This window comes from Anolis carolinensis, chromosome 2 (genome assembly GCF_035594765.1).
Source record: "Anolis carolinensis isolate JA03-04 chromosome 2, rAnoCar3.1.pri, whole genome shotgun sequence".
Lineage (NCBI taxonomy): Eukaryota > Metazoa > Chordata > Lepidosauria > Squamata > Dactyloidae > Anolis > Anolis carolinensis.
Genome location: NC_085842.1, coordinates 209483912 through 209508080, shown reverse-complemented (window position 1 = coordinate 209508080; position 24169 = coordinate 209483912). Strand labels below are relative to the sequence as shown.

Genomic DNA, 24169 nt, shown 5'->3' with positions numbered 1-24169 from the left:
GGAAATCGCGTTCAAAGCACCCCCGATAGATGGCCATCCAGCCTCTGCTTAAAAGCCTCCAAAGAAGGAGCCTCCACCACATTCCGGAGGGGAGAGCTCCACATGGAGTTAGCAAACGGGAATCCTGGGATGTTTGCAAGCCTGCAGGAGTTTTTTTAAAAAATCCCTCCCCCAATGCTCTCTGGGAGCATTTTCACTACACTTTTGGCTGAAAGGGAGACCAAATATGCCAATATAATAGTGGCATTAGCTTTTGTATATAAAGAGTAACCCATGATAACATGCAGGTATGGACGAGGCTATTCCAACCTGGTGAATGGTGTTGGTGGGGGGTAATTGGTGTTGTAGTCCAACACATCTGAAATATACAAACGGAAGTGTGTGTACACATGTGTATGTTCTGCAAAGTATATACGGAAAGATTAATCCCAATGGGTACTGCATTACCCTGTTCCAATGGATGAAGAACTTTGCCATGAGGTCGCACAGCACTGCTAAATGTATGAGAACATCATATTTGCACATGGGAGCTTTTGCATATCACACCCTTTGAAAGTGTTCATTGTTTTTTAAGCAAGTGGCCTTTGAGTGTTACCTTTCAACGTTACCCGTGCTTGTCCACTGTAGCAGAAACAATAGGTCTTGCAGCACCTTAAATACTATTAGATATTATTTAGCATACAATGTCACAAAATACAAAAGCTTGTGAAGAAACTGTTGGTAAGTGAGGGTCAATGGAAATTGAAGTGAACTGTTTAATCCCATTGAGGAAAATAACCTTAAATAATATGTTCGCTCTAACTCCAAAAGCTGTAGAGGCAAATTCCAATTGGAGGAACAACCATACAAATAATTCATCAAGAGGTTCAATTCTTTCTGCTGTGGTTTGAACTGGAACAAATCTGTCAGCAGAAGCAACACTTTGATAAGTGGGCAACAGGTCATGAAAACCTAAGCCAAATTGAATTCATCAGATGCCACAAGAATTTTGCTGGTTCTTTCTACAACTGACATCTTACCCATGGCCCTGGAAAATGGCTCTGACTTTACCAGGGCCCAGATAAGGCCCAGAGAGCAGTAGTTGCTGAATGACTTGCAGACTGTTGGTGGCTTCAGCTTCAGAGACATTTCAAGTTTGTTATTTTTAAACAGTTGTTCATTCTCCATTTTGGCAACACAGATTTGACAACACGCGAAGCTCTGTTAAGAAACTGTTCACAGTTTACCTTGTATCATTTATTTATCAAACAACTGCTCTGCATAATTTATAGTACAAACCTCTACATACCTACCCAACAGGATGTTCTAGAGATACCACTAGAGCTTACTTCCAAGTAATTCAGTATAGGTGACAACCTCATTCTGGTTTGTTTGTCATAAGGAATGGCAAAGACCTTTGTGTGACCCTAAAACCTGACCCTTGGAAGAAACATCTGGGCACTTCCCTGATTACAACAGGCCCTTCAAGCAACTCCAGGGCTAGATCAGAGGTAGGAGATGTATGTTGCTGAATGGCAATGCCCAGTAACAGTTACCATTGGCTATGCTGACCAGGATGATGGGAGCTGTGCTCCAACACATCCTGGAAGATTCAAACCTTGCTTATCCACTCTTTATTTAAAAAATAATCAAAATTCTTAAGGAGTTCAATTTTGCGACTAACTACATGCTTTTGAAAATGTTCCTATAGAACAGCTTTGAGTAACTGCCCCAGTGTCTGCCTGCAACTCCCTTCAGCTCTGGGCAACATAGCCAGCGATAAATGATGATGTGATTTGCAATCCAAAAACCTATAAACCCACGTGTTGCCTATCCCTCTTAAAGATTCAATTGCAGCAAACCTAATGTCCAGCCTAAGCTCCCTCTCTGCAGAACTCTAACTCCAAGTCTGATTATTTCTGTTTATAGTTGTAGAAGATGGTCCAATAAAACAGAATAAAAATGATTGCAAATTGTCATGTGTTACCACTGATAAAAATTGGATAAGACTCCCAATTTTCCAAATCACGGGAACTAAAAAAAAATTTGTGCAGTTTCCAGTTCAGGGTGACTTACTTTAAAAAGGATATAGACAAATGAACAAGTTTAGATTAAGGCAATGAATGCTAACCAAAGGTACAAAAATCAAGTACTATGGAAGAATGAGATAATGGAATGTTTATCCCAAAGATTTTGGGGCTGCAAGAGACAAGATGACACTCTTCAAAAGCATGAAAGAGGGCAAAGATCTATATTCTGCCACCCAGAAGAAAAGCCTGGATAACATTTCTTAAATGATAAAAAAGATATTGAACACTAGGATAAACTAATTGACAGTAAGCACCATTCAAGAATGAGACCAACAGCTAGATTACTTCTCTTTCTGGATGCCTTCAAGTAGCATCTGACTGGGGCAAGGGCCAAATAAAATGCACCAAGTGGCTGATTACAAATGGCTGTAAAAGGCCCTTACTAGCACCAGGCAGTTTCCTAACACTAAGGAAACTGCCTAGTGCTAGGATCCTTTGGATAGGATCCTTTGCAACAGGCAGCAACAACGTTGAAAGATTGATCCAGGCTGAATGGTGTATGAGATCCAGGTCCCACAAAGCTGTCTGTAAGGGAGAAGATGGCATATATCTGGATGGGAGCCTTGTGCAAGGCCCATGGGCAGAACTAGGAATGGACTGAAAAGAATCCAAAGGGGGGAAACCCTCTTTCATACAGCTTTAAGGGACTGCCTTTTGGGATTAAAGTTTTGGAGAGGACCCTTGGAAACGTCTTGGCATTTCTCTGATTACAACAGATCCTTCAAGCAAAACCCATAACTCCAGGGCTAGATCAGAGGTGGGACATGTATGTTGCTGGACAGACAATATCAGATATGAAGATATTTTCCAATGAAATATGCAATTTTGAAAACAGTTTTGTCCTTCACACTGGTCCCCCTTTCCCAATGCTAGTACAGACTACTGAAACAGTGATGAGACTAAGATCAGGAGATGAGATACTTCAAAATCTGTGGTCATGTTATATTTTGGTCAGTGCGAGACAGGGCAGGAAGGCAGACAGGGACACAGTAGGTCAATGGGTTGGATCCCTTTTGGCTCTTCATCGCAGTAGCGACCACTTGATCTGTTCCTTTGCTGATTGCAGTACCTGCAAATAGAAGTGAAAATGAAAAACTGAAGGCAATGGAATTCAGTCACAAATTCTCTACAAACACAATCTGTATTTTTCTGGATTATGCATAAAACCTGTGATATTTTGGCTGCTATGTAGAACACAAACTCCAGTTTAAGCTCCCTCTGTCCTGTGAAGTTTTATCAACATAGTATCAAAACTTCTCTACACAGCCAACGCTAAACCAACCTGATGGCCTCCAGATGTTTGGGAAATGCAGTTCAATCCATCTAGAGGTCACCTGGTTGGAGAATGCTGGGCTCAGGCAGATTGGTTTATAAACAACAGTGAAAGTTCTCACCATACTTTGGGTCTCTCAAACTAACAACCAAAACTGTGGCACGACTGCACACATGTTACCTAGGCGGTTGCTCTGGGAATCTTATCCCAGGTCATTAGTGCCTTAAGAAGTAATAACCAGAAAACTGCAAGTGAAAACAGTGCAGTATCATAACATCAACATGTTCTGAATAGGATTTAATGAATGAAATCCAAGGAAATGGAGGTGGAAGACATACCTGTGAGACCGTTTGTTCTGTAAGAGGGACATCCTCTCCCTGAAACAGGAAGGAAAAGTTAATTCACATATATACATTTCAAAATACATCTTTTGACTTGTAAAGGAGAGCATAGTCTCACCTATGCCATTATCTACTTGTAGTTTCCATCTCCTGGAGACTGTTCTACAGGCCACTTAATTGATCATAGTGTCTTATGATCCTCTTTTTTCCCCAACTCTCTCCCCCCCCCCCCCCCACGCCCCCCACCCCATTCCTTTGGCTAGAAAGACAGGCTGTCAATTCTGTTTTTTTTTTATTTTATAATGGCTTATAAAATAATGAGGGAGCTGGTAAAAAGGTCTCTGATCAGACCAGGAGCTGACAGAAAGTATTCTGAGATAAACAAAACGTATATGGATCTCCAAAATAAAACCAACAAGAACAGGAACAAAATCTGGGAGATTCTGGTCTTTATAAAATTATGCATAATTTATTTATACAGCGTTCCCTCACTACTTCACGGTTCACCTTTCACGGATTTGCTGTTTCATGGTTTTCCAATAAACTCTAAAAGACTATTATAAATCATAAAAAAATTACCATTTACAGCCTAAGGAAGGAAGGAAGGTGAAGCCAAAGGGAGAGAAAAGGAGCCCAAGCGGCAACAAGTAGAGAAGGAGGTGATTTATCAACACACGATTGGTTGATAAAGACTTAAAATAGTGTATAACTATTAAAATAATGCATAAATATTAAAATAAATATAGTGTCCCTACTTCACAGATTTTCACTTATTGGTCCTGGAACCTAGCCCCTGCTATAAGTGAGGGAATACTGTAGTCAATTTAAGATTAATGTAAATATAAACATAAATTTTAAAAACATTCAGAAACAAATAGGTGATTTTAATTGTTAGTAATAAGTATGGGAGATTTTAATAAATTTACATATGAAGAACAATTTTTAAATTATTTTCAGTTAATTTTAATGTACCTTGTTTCCACGAAAATAAGATATACCCATAAAGTAAGCGATAGCAGGATTTCAAAGCACTTGCGCAATATAAGCCATACCTCAAAAATAAGACATAGTGATAAGCATGGCTATGCAATGTACCAACGCGGAGCGGTAAAGAAGGCAGCCACCCCTTCCCTCTGCCATGGCAGCAGCTGACTTACCAGCTCATACCAGCATGCCCTCCTCCCTGCCCAAGCAAGGCAAGGGCACAAGGCACTCTAAAGTCTCCCAAATGGGGGGAGCAGGAGCAGTGGCAAGCCCCAGTAAGGGGAAAAACTGCAAGAAGGCTAAGGTTGTGGGACTCGCTCGGGCCCCCACCCCGCCACTCTTGCTGCTGGAGGGTGATGCTGGAGCACTACTCGCTGGGCCGCGGCTCTCACTGTCACAGGGCTTGGGTGCCACAGCGTTCCCTCCCTCACAGGGGCAGCAGCCACCTCCAGACGGAATGAGGCATCACGCTGTCTGAGCGCTTGAGTACTGGCCATAGATATAAAAATAAGACATCCCCTGAAAATAAGCCATAGTGTGTCTTCTTGAGGAAAAATAAATATAAGTCAGTGTCTTATTTTCAGGTTATTTAAATACATGGCAGCCTTCATGGAATAGTAGTTTGACTGTTGAATTCAGACCATGGAAAACCAGGATCTGAATCCCTGATGAACCATGGAAATTCACTGGGGGACCTTGAGCAAGTTAACACTCCCATAGACTGAAAGGAAAGCTAGGGCAAATCCCCTCTGAACAAACTGTGCCAAAAAAACCCCCATGATAATGTCCCCTTAGGATTGCCATAAATCAGAAATGGCTTGGAGGCATACAATAACAAAACTAGTATGTATGTGTGTGTGTGTGTGTGTATATATATATATATATATATACTGTGTTTCCCCGAAAATAAGACAGTGTCTTATATTAATTTTTGCTCCCAAAGATGCGCTAGGTCTTATTTTCAGGGGATGTCTTATTTTTCCATGAAGAAGAATTCACATTAATTGTTGAACAAAAAAATGAACATTTTTACTGTACATTAGTTGTCATCACAAACCAGCATAACCAGACAAACTGTGAATCCTATCAATAATTTCTTGTTACTACCATTAATTCCATGCCGAACACTCTACGGTACATATATTTACCAATCGTGCATGCTCTGGTGTTCTGTTCGGCGGGCATGCTTCCAAACAAAAACTTTGCTAGGTCTTACTTTCGGGTGAGGCCTTATATTTAGCATTTCAGCAAAACCTCTACTAGGTCTTATTTTCTGGGGATGTCTTATTTTCGGGGAAACAGGGTACATATACATACAAATATAAATCTATCTTCCCTCAAAAATACAGCCATCAAGCACTTGAACAACCTGAAAAGTGCCCCCCAACCCAAGAGCTATGCAGCAGGCTGCTCAAACAGGTCAATTCAGAACGATCCCGGACACATATGCAAAGGAGGGCTCAGATGAGGGCCACTTACCCGCACAGCAACTCTATGTAACACCTGTTGGGGGTCACTCTCAAGAATCACCCTGTAAGACATTACAAAGCAGTTAACTTCTGGGTTAGGCTAGACAGTTCATTGCAGAAATTGTGAGCATACAAACCACACCTAATCATCAGAAATGCAAATTCTGCTCAGAAATGCTTGACGCAGACACTCTCATAAGCATGCATGCACCAAGTTATGATTAGATTTGGAAATATTTTGGACTGCAGGAGTAAAATGAAATTTGCACCGATCTCTAGTCTTCTGATGTACTCTGCACTACAGTGTGGACTTACCCTCCATCCACAATTTCATCCGCAGCCAGGAAAAGGCCCTCCATGTTCTCCAGAAGTGCTCTCTTCTCCACATTCTTCCTGCAGAAGAAACAACAGAAAACTGCTCATTGACAAACTGGGGGTCTAATGTATAATTTTAAATAAAGAAATAAATAATACCAGTACTGAGAGCCTGCTCTCCTTCTTAGAGTCCCCAATACTGAGGTAGACATTGCTGACCACAGTTTGAAGTGTTACTGTGTAACTGGCCAAGAACTAGCAAGTAATCTCAAGATGCTCATTTCTGTAATGGATGCCAGTGCTTACAATATGAACTAGGGTACACTCGGAGCACTCATGATGACACGTGTAAATTCCCTATCTTGGATCAAGAATCTAAGTAAACTAGGCAGTGTGTATGTATTTATTTGCTTATTAATTACCGTTAATATACTCCCAACTATTCCTAGTAATGGAGAAGGAAAATAAGGTATTCTGAAGAGCTTGTCAGTCCTGTTTTCCTTGTGTACACTTAATGATACTTAAATCCTGGTCCAACACAGACTCTGGATTTCCCCAAAGGTTGAAAAGGTTAGGGCTTTTTTTTGTTTTAGTCCAAACAAATAACCTTTTCAACCTTTGGGGAAATCCAGAGTCTGTGTTGGACCAGGATTTAAGTATCATTAAGTGTACACATAAGTAGTTTAACACAATTCATTCCACATTTTGTTTGGATTTCAATTCTTTTAAGGCAAATGTGATCTTGGTACTGCTAGCCATTCCAAACACTGGTATCTTCAAGGCACGATGTTTGCACTTTTACACTGTTCCCAAGTTCCACCCTGCCAAAGTGAGAAGATTCAGCCGCCACCAGAAATGAGATTCTTACCTCAGCATCTGACTAAGTGAATCGAAGAGGCAATTGAGCACAGCCATCAGCATCAGCTACAAAGGAAACACACACAATCACTACACACACATGCACATAAACCAAATGAATGAAGTATTTGGAGGTTGTACATGCAGACAGGCTGCAACAAGGATGTGAGGTCCATAGAAGGGCATGTTATGACCAGCTCCTTCTGCTCTGTTAAAGCCCTTTTCCAAAGCTGGTGAGTTTCTTTCAACTGAAATGCCAAATCCAGCTTCTCAGAATTCCTTGAGGGACACATCCCAAATGAAAAAGGGTGAGATCAAAAATGCCAACATGTTATGGCTTAAAGCTCTTATTACCATTCACTAAACCTTATTAGAGGTATTTAGTCTTTTACAATGGTAAATATATCAAAGCTGGCAAACCAGCTAATGATAGTGTCATGGCAGGGGTTTGTAACCATTTGATGGAAGCCAAATCTTTATTGGACTGTGAGGCTGGGACAACAGCTCTCTTATAGAGGGAAAGCGATGTTAACAACAGCTTCACAGACATGCTTTGTGTTTGAAGAAAAACTGAATGAACACAATTGAATAGAGGCTTCACATGAAAAGCAGGATCATAGACACGTAGAACTGAAAGAAATCACAAGTCCAACCCCCTAAATAGTTGAAACTACACATTTCTCCTTGCTGTGTTGGAATAACTCACCTCGTTTTCATAGGAACTGCCGATGACATAAAAATACAGGTCAATGCTGCTCTTGTAAACGACCGTCAGTCCCTCTAGGAGAGCAATCTCGCCTGTGGAGAGTGGAGAGAAAGGGAACAAAACAATGCAAAACAAAGCTGGAAAAGCAGGCATAAAGACTTTCCAAGCATTCAAGGAGAATAATATTGTGCCACAGTCACCTCTTCCTTAGGGATGTCACTGTTTGCTTAATTTGTGAGGATTTCAAAAGTTGTTGCACTGGGAAAATAGCAACAGTTCCTGTGTATTTTTCTATGACTTTTATATTTGTGGAGCTATTGGGGGAGGGGGGGAACTAATTTATGCAACTTATTATTTGTACAATTTTTAAAATCTCAAAATGAAGTATTTTCTATGCAAAACCCAAGCTTTGGGGCAAATAATTTTTCACAAAGAAATGTCAAAATGCAACTCACAATAGTTCACCATTTTCTTGAGCAGTCTCCTGACATACACTGAGTCACACTTTCTTGCTGTACATGAGACAAGTTATAACTGCTCATTCCATCCCTATTTTCCCAACAGTACCTGATTTAATAAGGAAGTAGACCAACGGGAGTTACAGCGTTCTTTTGCCTCACTGAAAGAACAATAATGTGCCCTTTGAAACTGGACTGCAGTGGTACACTGCAACCGAGATCAGGCACTGCTTTTGAGCTAGTGCCAGATAACCTCTACAACTGTTCCAGCAATCATGTCCATTTACAGGACACACCACAGAAGTCAGGTGCGCACCACTATGCATCTTAAGTTTGAAATCCACCTACCCACTTGCACTATATGAACAGAACAAAGATATTTATTAGAGAAGGGTAAGTGCTGAATCAAAGGATCATTTGGCCACTCCATATGCCCATAGTACATTATTGTAGCCACTGCTGTGGCTTATAACAAACAATGTCAAGCAAATTCCAGTTTTACTTGGGATGATTTTTTTTGTCTTTTCTGAGAAGTGTTTGGAACCAATTTTTAAGTGTCCCAGAGCTATTGGGCTTGTTTTAAAATTTTAAAAGTTCAGCTGAAAAAAAGGACCACAAGATTGCAAAAGAGCCAGTGGATCTCTATAACATCCACAGCCCAGACATTTCCGTCTTTGATATATATTGAGTGCTTGAAAGGAATGTTTCTATGTACATATACAACTCTTGTACTCTACAGACAAGGCTGGAGGAGATCAAATTCAAGAAGATTTTTTCATAATGTAGATGGTGAGCCGTTTTCTCCTAAAGATTATTTTATATATGGCTGTTTTTAAAAACATTTTCTAAATCAACCCTTCTTGGTTTTGACTTCTTATCACACTAGTGTAGACCTTTCCCAACTGAATAAAAGGAAGCCACTATAACTATGGGATCTTTTTCTATTAAAAAAGATGAAGCCTTTGGCAATCATCCACAATGATAAAGCTATCTTCTGCATGCCAACATGAAACTATTGGTTCAAAGTCAGTTCCAGGTTGGCATTAAAACTAAAGTTGTGTCAATACTGGAAAGTAAGAACGATGACTAATATGCATCTAGTACCATGGAGACAGGGAGAATTATCAGATATTCTTTACATTCAAAGTCAGCTTCTCAGAGAGAAAACAGCATAACTGAGGTCTGGCAAATCACGCCTAGTTTAATACCTTGTTTCTTTCCAGGGACTAACCAGGCATCTCCAGGAAGCCCACAAAACCATTAAGGCAACATCTTTTTCCCTCATTCATTGGCGTTCAGAGATAGCCTGGAAGGGGGATGCAACTATCAGGATAGTCTTATCCTTCATACAACTACCTCAGTGCCCTTTCAAGCTATCCAGCTTGGGAACCATCACCACATCTTAAAGAAGAAAACACAATTTCAAACTACACATCACTTTGTGTGCAAGTACTTTTGTTTACTTGGGTTCAACTATTAACTTCACTGGAACAGGGTCTACTTTCATTAGCGAGGAAGAAAAATGTGTTGTCGAAGGCTTTCATGGCCGGAATCACAGGGTGGTTGTGTATTTTTTGGGCCATGTTCCAGAAATGTTCTCTCCTGACGTTTCGCCCACATCTATAGCAGGCATCCTCAGAAGCATGCACAACCTCTCAGGATGCCTGCCATAGATGTGGGCGAAAAACACACAACAACCCCAAGGCCTAGTGCCTAGTACTGTATGTCCCATACTAGGCACAATTTTATAAGACTTTGTCATGTTCCCCTCCCTTTACTGGCCTTTTAGATGAGTGCTTCCCTCCAGAGATTCCCAACAGAGTCTCAGAAGAAAAACATTTAACTTATTCTATGTGGCCATCCCAAACTCTCCTGCCCTAGTGCTCTCAGCAGAACTTACTATCTGTCCGGTGAGTCTTGTTGAAAATATTCTTCTCAAAGGCCTTTTGCTCTTTGACAGTGGGGTAGGTGTCATCATAGTACTGTAGAGGGAAAAAAGGCTTGTTACATAAGAAAGTGAGATATAGAAAACATGTGCCAGGTTTAACTACTATTCAGCTGAGCTTTAGAACCATGTTTATTCACGGAGACCATAAATGTCATAGAAAGTACAAGATTATGGTTATCTCTCATTTACTTTACATATATGAGGAAATGTGGCAGAGACAGAACCATCTGGATGAAGGCATGTCCCAGTCAGAATTCAAATAGAGGATAACTAAACATTTCAGTAGATGGCACTGTTTTAGCTATGAATTATGGAAAGAGGCAAGATGGCAGAAGCAAAACGAAGTGGCAGCACAATGATGTGAAACAAACATTTCTGCTGTAAAACTTCTCTAGGATAAATTATTGTAACAAAATAATGTATAGATACAAAGTTATCTGGTGGTACAGTATTTACTTTTCCAAAGAAAAAGCATGCACGCACAAATGAACTAATTTCACAAAATGGCAGAGTGCTCTTGCTGACAGCAATATTGGTACACATTGCATAAGCATCAGTCATCCAGAGTTAAAATATGGTTCAGTTTGCCTCAAAAGGTATAGGTGGATTGAGCAGCATCCACTTTCTTGCTCTAAAAGTAGAAGCATGGTTGAAAAAGTCCATATGAGGATCCTGGGTCTGCCAAATCTGAACTCTTTCAAGCAGAGTGTGGAATTAGGTAGTGACTGGGGGATCCTCAACAATCTTTGCCTTCCTGGGCCCAGAATGATTTTTTAAATTAGCAGAACAAAATAGTTTTCTAGCTGAAATGTGACTTCTGAGGCCCATTTTGACCCCCAAAGACTATATAGAGAAACTACACTCTTAAACACAAGAAACAGCAAGAATACCACTCAATTGAATGTTTTAGCATCTTAAAACATCAAAAATGTCACTTCCAAGTATCACTGCAACCTCCAGGAGACTGAAAGAGACAAAAATAAATGGCTGTCCAACCCCTGCAGTTTACCCATCCCTGTCTTAGAACCTTTCCCTTCCCAGGCATTCCAGATCTCAAGGACTTTTACCTTGGCAAATAGACGGTCTCCATCATTGTCCAAGATCAGGATGGCTTTGACTGTGTAGAGAGAAGGCTCCTGCAAAGGAAGGCACAACTGAATGATTCTATTCAATCAACATAGGCTGCCTTCTCCATCTAACCGTGCCTCCCAGAGCCTTCTTGGTGGCTGTTCCATGGGAGGTTCAGTCTTCACCAGCAAGGAAAGCATTTAGACAGACATTTGAATTAAATCATGTGGAAGCAAGGTGTTTACAATGTGGTGTGCTGTTCTGATCTTTTAAACTATGTTTTAAGTGTTCTTTAAATTGTTTTTTTATTATGTGCTTTCAAATGGAATTGTTTGAGTTTTGAAAAAAATATATAAAGTAAGATTTTAACAGTTTTGTTTCAAATTACAGTATGACTCACGTATCCACAGGGAATACATTCTTGAACTTACCGTGGAAATAGGAAACAGAAATTACTTTACCCAAAGTTGCCATACAGTCACCCCAAAGGACCTAGAAAATTCTCAGATTTTGTCAGATGTGGGTAGATGAAACTGCAGGGACCACTTCCAGAGGTATCGGGGTTATACTGTATTGCAAACCATTTTGAGTGTCATATTAGGAGGAAGGGAAGAGATGTATTAAATAAATATGTGCTATTTATTTACATTTTTGTGATGTGGGGAAGTCACACAATTTCAGAAGACTTGCACACAAATTCCTATTTCATTTTATTATCCATGGAAGGCTATGCAATGAACTATGATTTTAGCAGCTAACAACCCCTGCATTTCCTGGTATCAGCACTTTCATCCTATTTTGGCATGTTTAAGGCTGATCTCCACAGACATTAGAACTAGAAACTTTGTGAACACATGGTTTCCTAAAATGCTAAAGTAATAAATAAAGTATTGTTCCGGCCTGGCGCAAATCAAAATAGATGGAATGTCCATGGCGTCACATACAGATGGCCTTATCACACTAGATCTGAAAGTGTAGGAAAAGAGTATGCATCCCATCTGAAATTCTGTGGGTACCTCCTGCTGAATTCTGGGACTTGTAGTTTAGGGGAAGAGCCTTTAAATGCTCATACAGAGAGGTCCTGGGTCTCACTAAACTACAAGTCCCAGAATTCTGCAGGAGGCAGCCACAGGATTTCAGGTGGGATACATAATCTTTGCCTACTCTTTCAGCTCTGGTGAAATAACGGGGTATCAGAGACTGTTCACCTCAAAAAGCCTACTCCAATACCAATTATTTTGGGTCCACACAACTATTGGCCATACTGCAATTGTGAGTAAAATGCTGATCATCAGTATCCCCTCCCCAGTGCAGCATTCCAGACCCCTTCTCTATCATGCAGGAAAATGTTTTGTGGAGAAAAAAGGCCAATCATAACTCAAACAGACTATAGGGCCATTTAAATACAGACATGCTTCAATTAACAAACCAACTGATAAAGGTTTTTTTGGGGGGTGGGGTGGGGGTGGGGGGTGGGGTGGGGGTGGGGGGTGGGGGGGCAGAACCCGACAACACTCTGCAGGACTGTGACCACATGAATAGGGTTGACTTTGTGGGGTCTTACCCCTCCTGATCAGGACTCTTACTCCTACGCATAGGAAGATTTATGTGAATGGCATCATTTCCCAGATTTCCCTAAACACATCCTCTAATGTGGGAATGCACCCCATGAAGTCAGCTCCACTAGTGCAGGAGTACATGAAGTGGACCCCTCCAAACTGAGATTGTGAGAAGGTGACCTGCAGGGGAAAAACATGTTTCCCTATTTGCATCCTGAGTTGTGTCTGCATCATTCTAAGTAGGCTTCATCATTGCCTTCCCTGCATGAAGATACACTTGTTAAAAACACTGTGCAGCACAGGCTGACTCTAAAAGTACTATGCCTAATGACTGAAGAGCTGGGAAAGGAAACTAACTATAGCACAGGGTGCCGGTGAAAATCCACTGGAGCTGATGGCTGAAGAGGCAGGAAGGAAACTTGGTCAACCCAGAAAACAAGTCAGCAAGTGACCCAATCCAAAGCATACCATATTTAACACAAAAAAGGATACCACAAGTTCGGACTGTACGCTGATGACATCGCCATCATTGAAACCAGTTTTACAACTGACAGCATTATCTGATCTCTTCAGCAGGTCATCCTGACCATGAATCTTTTGCCTAAATACCCAGCACTAGTCACTTAGGTCCACTTCTAGCCATTCAACACCAGAGGGAGACAAAGGATAGTGGTGGAGAAATAGTTCTCTGGCTGAAAAGGGTATCTTGAGATGTAAAAGAGATAGGAAAACAGAACAGTCTGAACTATATAACATTACTATGTGCGTAGCCTTTTCAAAACCATTGCTCAGCAATTGATGTGGTATTATCTGCAAGTGGATTGTACCAGTGGATCATATCCTTTCCTTCTTTCTTCCTAAACTTCCTCGTTTTGGTTCTTCAAACAGGTCCAGAGAAAAAGAAGAGTCTATGAAGAATACTGAGTCTCTAATAGTGGTCAATTTACCCAATAGGGCAGGATGGCCTTGTAAAAGTGCAATTTTCCTGTACAAATATGAAAAGTCTAGTACTACTGGCCTTTAGTACTGGTACTACTTTAGCATTACAGTCAGCCCTCCATAAATATAGAGGTTAGGGACACAGGATCCCTATCAAAGTAAAAAAAAATGAATATTTTTTTCTCTAAATTTTGTGTCTATGTCTACTGGTGTGTGTGTGTGTGTGTGTGTGTACACACACACACATACATACATATACTTTTTATCATCTAAGAGAATTTATAGGTCCTCCACCATGACTTCTGCTGGAAGCTGACCACAGAATCACACTGGAGGACCTAGAGAACATCTTAATCAAATTCATAAATAATCAAATACACAAAAGTCAAAACTGCACATGTGAAGGGCAGACTGGATTGAGAAAGAATATGTGTAAAATAATCAGTAGGGGCCTCCCTCTCGTATATCATTCCAGATACTTAAAAAGCAAATGGCTACTACTCAACACTCAAGAACAGCACATGAAGTATTCTAGCTGAGAATCAACCTAAGTGCATGATGGCCACAGATACACCTTCAACACTGCTAGGCCAAAATATGGCCTATACATTTCTATATCAGTTCGTCAAATATTAAAGCATATAAAACCATAGGAACAAATTGCAGATGTGAACAAGGTTCACATCTACCAATACTACCAAGCTACCAATACTGAGCTCCAGGAACTGATGGTTAAAGGCAGCTTGTTATACTCTCAATAGCCCCTTCATACAAGAAGAAAAGGGGATGAAAACTGACCAGAAGAAACAAATCCTGCATGCTGGATGCTGGAAAGCTCTCGAGACAAAGTTCTGTGATGCACTGACTTCCACATAGCCACAGTCAGAGTGTATAACAGAACTTCACCTCAAGCGCTGCATTAACTCATCTCTAACAGGTCCACATACGGAGCAGACAGGCAAATAGATTCACTACTCATGTGAGGTTAAGCCTGAATCTCCTTCCAGATATAGAATCATAGAATCATAGAGCTGGAAGAGACCTCACAGGCCATCCAGTCCAACCCCCTGCAAGAAGCAGGAAAAACTCATTCAAAGCACCCCCGACAGATGGCCATCCAGCCTCTGCTTAAAAGCCTCCAAATATGCCCCTCCACAAAATCAGGCCACACCCCCACATCCAATTTCCAAAAACAACTGAAGAATAGGGACAAAAAGCTCCAAATTAGGTTCTGGGTACAATGTAATCACACTACATTTTGCACCCACAATTTTCCTTCTTGTAAAGAATACTCTTTTTTTGAGCAAATTATTTGCATTTCATGAGTTGGGAATGTTCATTGGTAATTCTCTGCTGGGAATCACTGCAATAAGGGTCATACTGTCATAATTCTAAGAGAAAATAGCCCAAATTCTAGAACTTTTATAGAGTGTATGAGCCAGGGGTTACTCGGTCCTACGTAACACAGTGATTTTCATATAGTGTTCCTGGGAATTTCTCCACAGTCTATCAGATATTGCTGAGATAAGACAATCACAATCACGTTAAGACAAGTTTCCCCAACATACAGCTTATTATCACTACCCAAATCCCCTTTAACTGAGGGGAGAAGAAAAGAGAGGAGTTTTGACTTCTCAAAACTTCACCTTTGAGAAAAGTTTCAGCCACGTGTCTAGTGGCAAAAGACTGTGGGAATTATAATCCAAAATCATAGAGAGACCAAAAGTTCAGATATTTCTAACTATACTAAAAATCACATGTGCTATAAAGGTGTGTTTTCAGCTCTTTTAGGCCCCACAGACTCCACTAGCTAGTTCCCTAACAGAATTCCCAGAATCATCAGTTATGAACAATAGATTTGTGGCTGGGATTGCAGGAGTTTCCTGTCATTATAAAAGGAATGTGAGAAAGGTTTTTTGCTTAATAGAAGGTTCCTCAATGAATTCAACAGAAAAATGTTGTACTTCACAGAAAAGAGAAGAGAATGGGAAAGAGTATTAGGATCAGCAGGAATGTAGTCAAATTAATTATCTCCCTCCATCTTTCATCTTTCCAAACTCCTCTCCTTGTTGTCTGGCAATCACAGCAAGGCAGGCAAATTTGCAGTGGGAATTCTTCCTGCTCTCCTGTAATATTTCACCAGCCTGCTAGGCAATGCCTCCACTTGAGAAGGAAGGGGAGCCAAAACTCTACAATGAAACCCTGTAAAACTGCATGCATGACAGTGCAACGTTTTAACGCTAAGCAGCCAACAATCCACACAAAAAGCATCAAAGGACAATTGTGTCATTGACATACACTGAATGAATATGAGATATTCCATCCTGTTTTACTTTCAGAGAAAAGGAGAGAGAGCAAATATATTTTAATAGGTTCCCACTATATAAGTATCCAAGGAGAATGTATACACCTATTTGCCAGAAAAAGAGAGAGAGAAAAAAGCTTCCACTGGAGACACAGCAAATAAACACACATTTTAAATCTATAATGAGCACTGACTGGAAGGCCAGAAGCAGCATAAATTTCTCTCTGGAGGTTTCTAGTTCAAGCCAAGGGCTGCCTTGAGCAATCAACCATTAAAACAAGACGTTAAGAGTTACTGCACAGTTTATTCTGATCATTTAATTCTGAAGTTTCAATAAATTAAACTTCAATCAATTAAACTAGGTGTGCAATGGCCCAGATGGTCAGCATGATAGCAGCAGTGTCTGCAGTAAAGATTTTACAGCTGCCAGGACCCTGCAGAAGGGTAGCAATAGGTGAGGGAGACAAGATGGCAAGAAATTATGTCTGCGCTTGTTTGCAAAATGCAATTGGACAGCCAGGAGGAGGAGGCTGGGACAGGCTATTCCTACCAGGCCACCTAGGGCAGCACGGCTCACAGACAGACAAGGAAAGCCTTTCCTGGAAAGCAGGGAAAGCACATTGCTAAGATACAGCGAGGACTGAGCTACACTGCTTGCAGCCTAGATAGAAATGCAGCCTCTGAAAATCAACATGTGCTTTGCAGGAAAATGGCATCCTGCATTTTCATCAATGTAGCAGTCCCTAAATGATTTGTTCTCTGTAGAAGATGACATTCCTTGTTTTTAATTCAACATCCTCAGTCCATGGAGCAGGAAAGGAACCTCTTTTTCTCTTTTTAAGGGGCAGCCTACATCAACATAATGCCCTTCAGATATGTTGGACTATACTTCCTATTACTCCTGACAGTAACCATCAATTTACTAGTAAATCTGGCTTGAGAATGAAGTTTACTTCACAGAAGAGTAGGGAAGTCTTTGTTCACTTAGTAAAGTCAGTCTTCCACAAGCATTCAGATATGCCTGGCAGTACAATCCCCATACACTTATGTGGAGGTTAGTGGCACTGAATTCAACAGGGCTTGTTCCCAAATAAATGTAAATAGTACTGCAACCTTATTTGCTTATGCCACCTACTTGCAAAGCATTGAGATGTGGATGGATGCAGTTGAGTTGCAGAGTTATCAAAGTACCCGTTAGAGAAGGCAGAACAATTCACCCTCAGCTTTTCAGAAAATAAATATCCCTTAAAATTACTCATTCACCATGTTGATGCTATAGTTATGTTAATCATGAATTAATTGCATGAAAAAGACAATAACCTTTTAAAGGTGATTATCCCATCTGTATTGTACTCATTGCTAAAGTAACTTCTCTCTGAACATTGGTTATCTAGTTCGGCCATCCTGATTCATCGGACAGTCTAATCTCCACAAATAATACCTTTGCCCTGTCCTGGGACTGCCTCTTAGAATCCCTGCATCTTAAGGACAGAAACATCTCTCTATCTCCCTATCTAAATCCCCTCCACCTTTTTTGACACTCACCTTCTACCACATATATGAGGAATTCTTCCTTCAGATATTGCTCATCCACACATCTTTCACCATTAACCTTGTGCTCTCTTTCGACTTCCATTATTCTGTGAGACATCAACATATCTAGCTGATAAAATACCCAGAACTGCTGAAGATGGCCATCTATCTATCTGTCAAATGGAAAAGTTTGTTTGGGGACCCAATGACACTGGAGGCATGCCCAAGACCTCCACAGATTTTGTGAAGCTGAATTGGATAAAGAAATCTTTAGGATATGGTAGAAACAATTAGGCATAAGTCTAATAGAAGTGTTATTTATATGAGATAGAATGAGAGCACAATATTAGGTAAAACTAAAAACTGATTCTTATGAGGACAATGTAGAAAGCATGCTCAAATCTGACATTAGAAGCTATGTTGAAAGTACAGTAAGACTGCAATAAGTGCAGAACCCATATCCGTAGAATCACAGATGCCTGTCTATGGCATGCCTGGACTGGAAGTCAGGTAATTTAATGGTGTTCATATCTGCAGTTTCTTGGCAATTTTTTTAATTTTGGGGTTTTTAAAAATAAATTATAAATGTTATAACTGTATTCTTAATTCACATCTGACACGATAAATAAATAAATCTGCTGTTTTAGGTAATTGTGTCTAGCCAGGAACACATTCCCAGCGGACATGAGGATCTTACTGTACAAGGAATTTTCCAATTTTATTCTCACAGCAGTGTGAGTTAGGTTGAGAGTTACTGGCCTGAGATTGCTACCATAGTGACTTAAGCAACATCTGAAGGTTGCAGAGAGTGGGGACATGTCAGACATCAGACCTACATTTAATTATCAGTTTGTTATAACGTAACATCAGAAAACAGTTATTGTCACTCTTAACCTTTTGTTCATTGAGCATGCAAAATGTTTATATTACTTTGATTTTGATCGCCACCTGCAACAAGGCGAATTTTGTTTTATTTCATAAGGTAATAAAAACAAAGAGTCATCTACAGTAGTTAAAGGATGAGAAGCAGTTTGTCCACATTATTTATTCCTTGCTGTCTCTATTCAGAGCAGTGGTTATCAACCTGTAGGTTCCCAAGTGTTTTGGCCTACAACTCCCAGAAATCCCAGCCAGTTTACAGCTGTTAGGATTTCTGGGAGTTGAAGGCCAAAACATCTGAGGACCACTGATTTAGAGCTACTTGATTGCTGTTGAGATATGACATTGGAACAGAAGTCTAGGTCCCAATACAGCAGTACTAACCTACCTATATTTTAAAATATGTGACATAATATACATAACCATCTAAAAAGGAAGGGGGCATAATATCATTAAACTCAAAATATTCATTTATATGGAGTCATCCTATTTTATCCTCACATCAACCCAGCAGAGTAAGTCTGGAAGTAATTATCAAAAGCCTGTTAATATGTCTGTACATAAATAAGTCAGTCACTTACAAAGTATTGATCTCATGTCCTCTTTTGGCTCTTACCAATTCAGAAAAGGTTTACAACTCAGTCGGATACATTTTCATTAAAGTGGGGCATGACCCAAGTCTCCAGCCCTCTGGCACTTCTTTGTTGCTGCTGTTGCTTCCTGCAAACATGCCCTGTCCAAGCAACTCAGCAATAAGAGAAGTATGAGCAGCACTAACAGCCACATTTTGTTCTCTCTTTTTTAGAAATGGCATTTACTGAAAACTAAAGGCAAACAAATGGGTAGTGGCAACATAGATATGGAAGAAGTGGGCTAGTAAAAGCTTACTGTTCACTAACATATAAGGTATTGCTTTGCCAGGACCCAAAGTACTCAAGTGTTTTGACCAGACTATGCCTTCAAATTAGATGCTGAAGATGTTGAACTAGTTTATGGTTCTCTATGCCATGGTGAAGTCGTTGATCAGAATGGAGACTGCAATAAAGAAATCAGAAAAAGGCTAGGATTTGAAAGGGTAGTTAATGCTATGGAAGAACTAGACACTAAATACTAAAGTAATGATTGCTCATGCCATCATATATCCCATTTCTATGTACGGATGTGAAAGCTTGACAATCAAGAAAGCTGAGAAGAAGAAGAAAAACTCATTTGAAATGTGGTGCTAGCGAAGAGTGATGGATATAAGGTAACGGCAAAGGTTTTCCCTGACATTAAGTCTAGACGTGTCTGACTCTAGGAGCTGGTGCTCATCTCCGTTTCTAAGACAAAGAGCCGGTGTTTTCTGTAGATGCCTTTAAGGTCATGTGGCCGGCATGACTGCATGGAATGCCATTACCTTCCCACCGGGGTGGTATTTATTGATCTACTCACATTTAGGTTGGCAGATGCTGGGGCTAACAGCAGGAGCTCACCCCACTCCCCGAATTTGAACCACTGACTTTTCAGTCAGCAAGTTCAACAGCTCAGCAGTTTAACCTGCTCTGCCACTGGGGGCTCCAATATGGTGGATTGTTAAAACGACAAATGAATGGGTTAGAGCAAATCAAACCTGAACTCTCCCTAGAGGCCAAGATTACTAAACTGAGACTGTTGTACAAATAATGAGAAGGTATGACTCATTAGAAAAGACAATAATGCTTGGTAAGGTGAAACCGCTTAAAGATGAAGTCCACATTCCAGCTGGTTAGACTCAACCAAAAAAGCCACCAACCTGAGCCTGGAAGATCAGATTAAGATAGAGTGAATTCATAGGGTTGCCAAAAGTCAATGTGCAGTTGGCGCCAGTTAACAGCAATATCCATAATCTGAATGAAACTATTAGCTCAACAACTAAACAAAGTCCCATCTAAACTGACAATTTAATTCAGTTCAAAGTTAGCAGCCAGATAACAAAAGTATGCAAAAGAAAGCCCTTAGGCCTGTAAGTGCTCTGTGCTTTGTGTAATCACTCTCTGGGCCTCCAACTGGTTCCAGGATTTCCTATGTAACCATCAATACAGTGAAACCACTTCCTTCAATACTGGTTTGAAACTGCATTAATCATTGTAGATAGGGTCTAAGAGATTGACAGTGAAATCCTAAATGTGTATTCAGAAATGAGTTCCTTCATTTTCCATCAGATTTGCTTTCCAGAAAGTGTTGCAATGTCAGTATAAAAATCCATATTTTAGGCAGTGCCATGGTTTCCTTCGGAAGTGAGGAAGCTACTGACCTCAAGTGGCCCCAGGTTACAACTTCCATTGCCTAACATCACCAGCCACAGCATATGTGGTTGCTGAATATAGAATCTAACATCTGGCAGGTTTCCCACCAATTTTAATCTAGATTTCTATTTGCCCTAAAGTTGTTAAAAACTCAGAAACACGTCAATTGTATGGGCTGAAACCCTAGTTTGGATATTTATGAAGTCAATTTAAGTCTCCAAAGATCATATGTGTATGGCATTGCAATATTAAAAATGCACTCTAACGTTATCTGATGAAGGGCACCAGAAACCTTTTCTTCTAATGTGTCAGGAACTGCCCCCATATTTGTGCCCCGTGACAACTGTTTCTTATTTTACTAGACCCTCCTCAACTTGCAGACCAGCACCAGCCTATGGACCACTGCTTTGAACAACACTGCCCTAAAGAACTGAAATAGTTAAATGCTTGGTGGGTCAGATTAACTTCAGCAGTGTATATACACACAGCCCTCATTATTAATTGCCTGAGGCCCAAACTTTCCTATAACACTTTAAGATCCTTCTGATAAAGCGTTACAATGCTGCATTAAAAACAAACATAAGCAACAATTTCTATGGAGGATCTCTGTGAGGAAAACTTTAACTGGGGCCCCTTCCACACAGCTGAATACAATCACACATTATCTGCTTTAAACTGGAATATATTACAGTGTGGACTTACATAACAGTTCAAAGAAGATATTGCAGAATTTTCTGCCTTGATTTTCTGGGTTACATGGCCGTGTGGAAGGGCGCTAAGGCCATATAATCTAGTTTCTGAATCTAGATTGTCTGTTTTTAATTGTTATATGTTATATGGCAGCCCCGGCGGCAAAGTGTGTTAAAGCACTGAGCTGCTGAACTTGCAGACCGAAAGGTCCCAGGTTCAAATCCCAGGAGCGGAGTGAGTGCCCGCTGTTGGCTCCAGCTTCTGCCAACCTAGCAGTTCGAAGATATGCCAATGTGAGTAGATCAATAGGTACTGCTCCGGCGGGAAGGTAACGGCGCTCCATGTAGTCATGCCGGCCACATGACCTTGGAGGTGTCTACGGACAACGCCGGCTCTTCGGCTTAGAAATGGAGATGAGCACTAACCCCCAGAGTCAGACATGACTGGATTTAACGTCAGGGGAAACCTTTACCTTTACCTATGTTATATGGCAGTGTAGACTCATATAATCCAAAACAGATAATCTGGATTCAAAAACTGGATTATATGGGAGGGTAGTTCTAGTCTAATGGAAGACCAATTATGGCGACAGGTTGAGTATCCCTTATTTGAAATGCTTGAGACAAGAAGTGTTTTGGATTTGGGAATAGCTGTGTCTGAATATACATTCATTATACGGTATCCTCAAAAGCAGGGATCCCAGTCTAAATGTGAAACGTCTACACATTGCTAATGGTAATTTAACGCACAACATTTTAAATAATGGAAGAAGGTTCACAAAACACTGTTTGTCTATAATGAAGCACCCAAAAGCAAAGGGGACACCGTCCCAGGCATTCAGATGGATAATTTAGGAGTACCAGATTCCAAACAAGGGATGCTCAACCTGTACCATCTGATGAACACGTCTCTTGGGTGCTATCTCCCTTTTCAAGGAGGCATAATCAACTTTTTGGATTGGTGGATTGGTCTCACTTGAGGCCCTTCCACATAACCCTATAACCCAGAATATCAAGGAGGAAATCCCACAATATTTGCTTTGAACTGGGTTATCTGAGTCCACACTCAGATAATGTGGGATTTTCTGCCTTGATATTCTGGGATATAGGGCTGTGTGAAAGGGCCCTTGGCACCCATGGGGATTGGCAGATGCTGGATAAATGTAGTTCCTGGTTTATCGAGAACTACAGCCTATGAAGCCCCAGTGGCGAAGTGTGTTAGAGCACTGAGCTGCTAAACTTGCAGACCGAAAGGTCCCAGGTTCAAATCCCAGGAGCGGAGTGAGCGCCCGCTGTTAGCTCCAGCTTCTGCCAACCTAGCAGTTCGAAAACATGCCAATGTGAGTAGATCAATAGGTACCGCTCCGGCGGGAAGGTAACGGCGCTCCATGCAGTCATGCCGGCCACATGACTTTGGAGGTGTCTATGGACAACACCGACTCTTCGGCTTAGAAATGGAGATGAGCACCAACCCCCAGAGTCAGACATGACTGGACTTAACGTCAGGGGAAACCTTTACCTTTACCTTTTACAGCCTTGTAACAGTTGGGAGTTCAAAGGATCCATTCACTGACTTTGACTAGACTACACTTTTCTCTTTACATTTCTGCTCTATAGTCATATAGATAAGGATATCTCTTCAGCTGCCATGTCTCCCTGCTATGGAATCGTGGGAGTTGTAGTTTGACAAGGCTTTGGACCTTCTTTTGCCAAAGAGGGCTGGGGCCTCACCAAACTACAGCTCCCAGGACTCCGCAGCATTGAGCCATGGCAGCCAAAGCTGTCTTTAATTCCATAGGAGAAGCGGCCCCTCTCGCCCCTCCTTGGGGCCCCACTCCCAGGCCAGGTCCGGGCCTAAAGAAGCCCCCAGCAACCGTCGACGGGCCCCGCCCACCGGGTCCCATCTCCATGGCGACGGCGCGCGCCCTCGCAAGGCCCCTTCTCCCCCTCTCTTGCCCCTCCGGCTCCTACCAGGATCAGCGCCTCCATCTTGGTCGCTTCTGATGCCGACGTGGAGCACGGACACAGCCTGCACCGGATTGGCTGGCCTCGGGCCCGTCTCCCCTTTAGGCCCCGCCTTCGCCGCGCTAAGCGACTGCTGATTGGCTGGCTCTCGACTTCCTCGTCTAACCTGCCACCTCTTTCACCAGGGCAGCCCTTCCCTCGCTGCCTCTCCCCCCACCGCGCAACAGAGAGAGGGCGTGGCTCACCTTGAAGCCCCGCCTCCGTTTGTGATTCGAAAGCACAGCTATCGTTCACTTGCCTCCGCCCCCCCAGCCATAGGAAGGAAGAAATGCGACAGTTTCCATGGTGATTAGGGAAGCTCTTAGGTCAGGGCGAGGATTGGGGCCTGACGCAGACATGTGCTGGAAATAATATCCTAGGAAAGCTGACTGGCACAACCGGGGATCAAAACCAGAGACGACACAGGAAATCCATTGAAACATGTGAAGAACTTCAACAGAAAGGAGGAAACCATGAAAATGAACAAAATCTACCCACCAGTATTTAA

The 24169-nt window shown here is 41.4% G+C and overlaps 1 protein-coding gene and 1 non-coding gene across 2 annotated transcripts; both read right to left on the bottom strand.

The window, feature by feature from the left end:
* Window positions 1-1199: 1199 nt before the first annotated feature.
* copz1 (COPI coat complex subunit zeta 1) lies at window positions 1200-23784 on the bottom strand. The gene is made up of 9 exons (XM_003216668.4): window positions 23629-23784; window positions 11489-11557; window positions 10374-10455; window positions 8016-8107; window positions 7320-7375; window positions 6452-6529; window positions 6147-6198; window positions 3681-3719; window positions 1200-3138 (listed from the first exon to the last, which is right to left on the bottom strand). Exons 1-9 carry the CDS (start codon window positions 23644-23646, stop codon window positions 3091-3093), a joined length of 534 nt encoding a protein of 177 aa, XP_003216716.3. The 5' UTR covers window positions 23647-23784; the 3' UTR covers window positions 1200-3090.
* On the bottom strand, window positions 14816-14912 carry mir148b (microRNA mir-148b). Its single transcript, NR_129869.1, is given in 1 exon segment — window positions 14816-14912. It is a non-coding gene; the product is annotated as a microRNA mir-148b (primary transcript).
* Window positions 23785-24169: the final 385 nt, after the last annotated feature.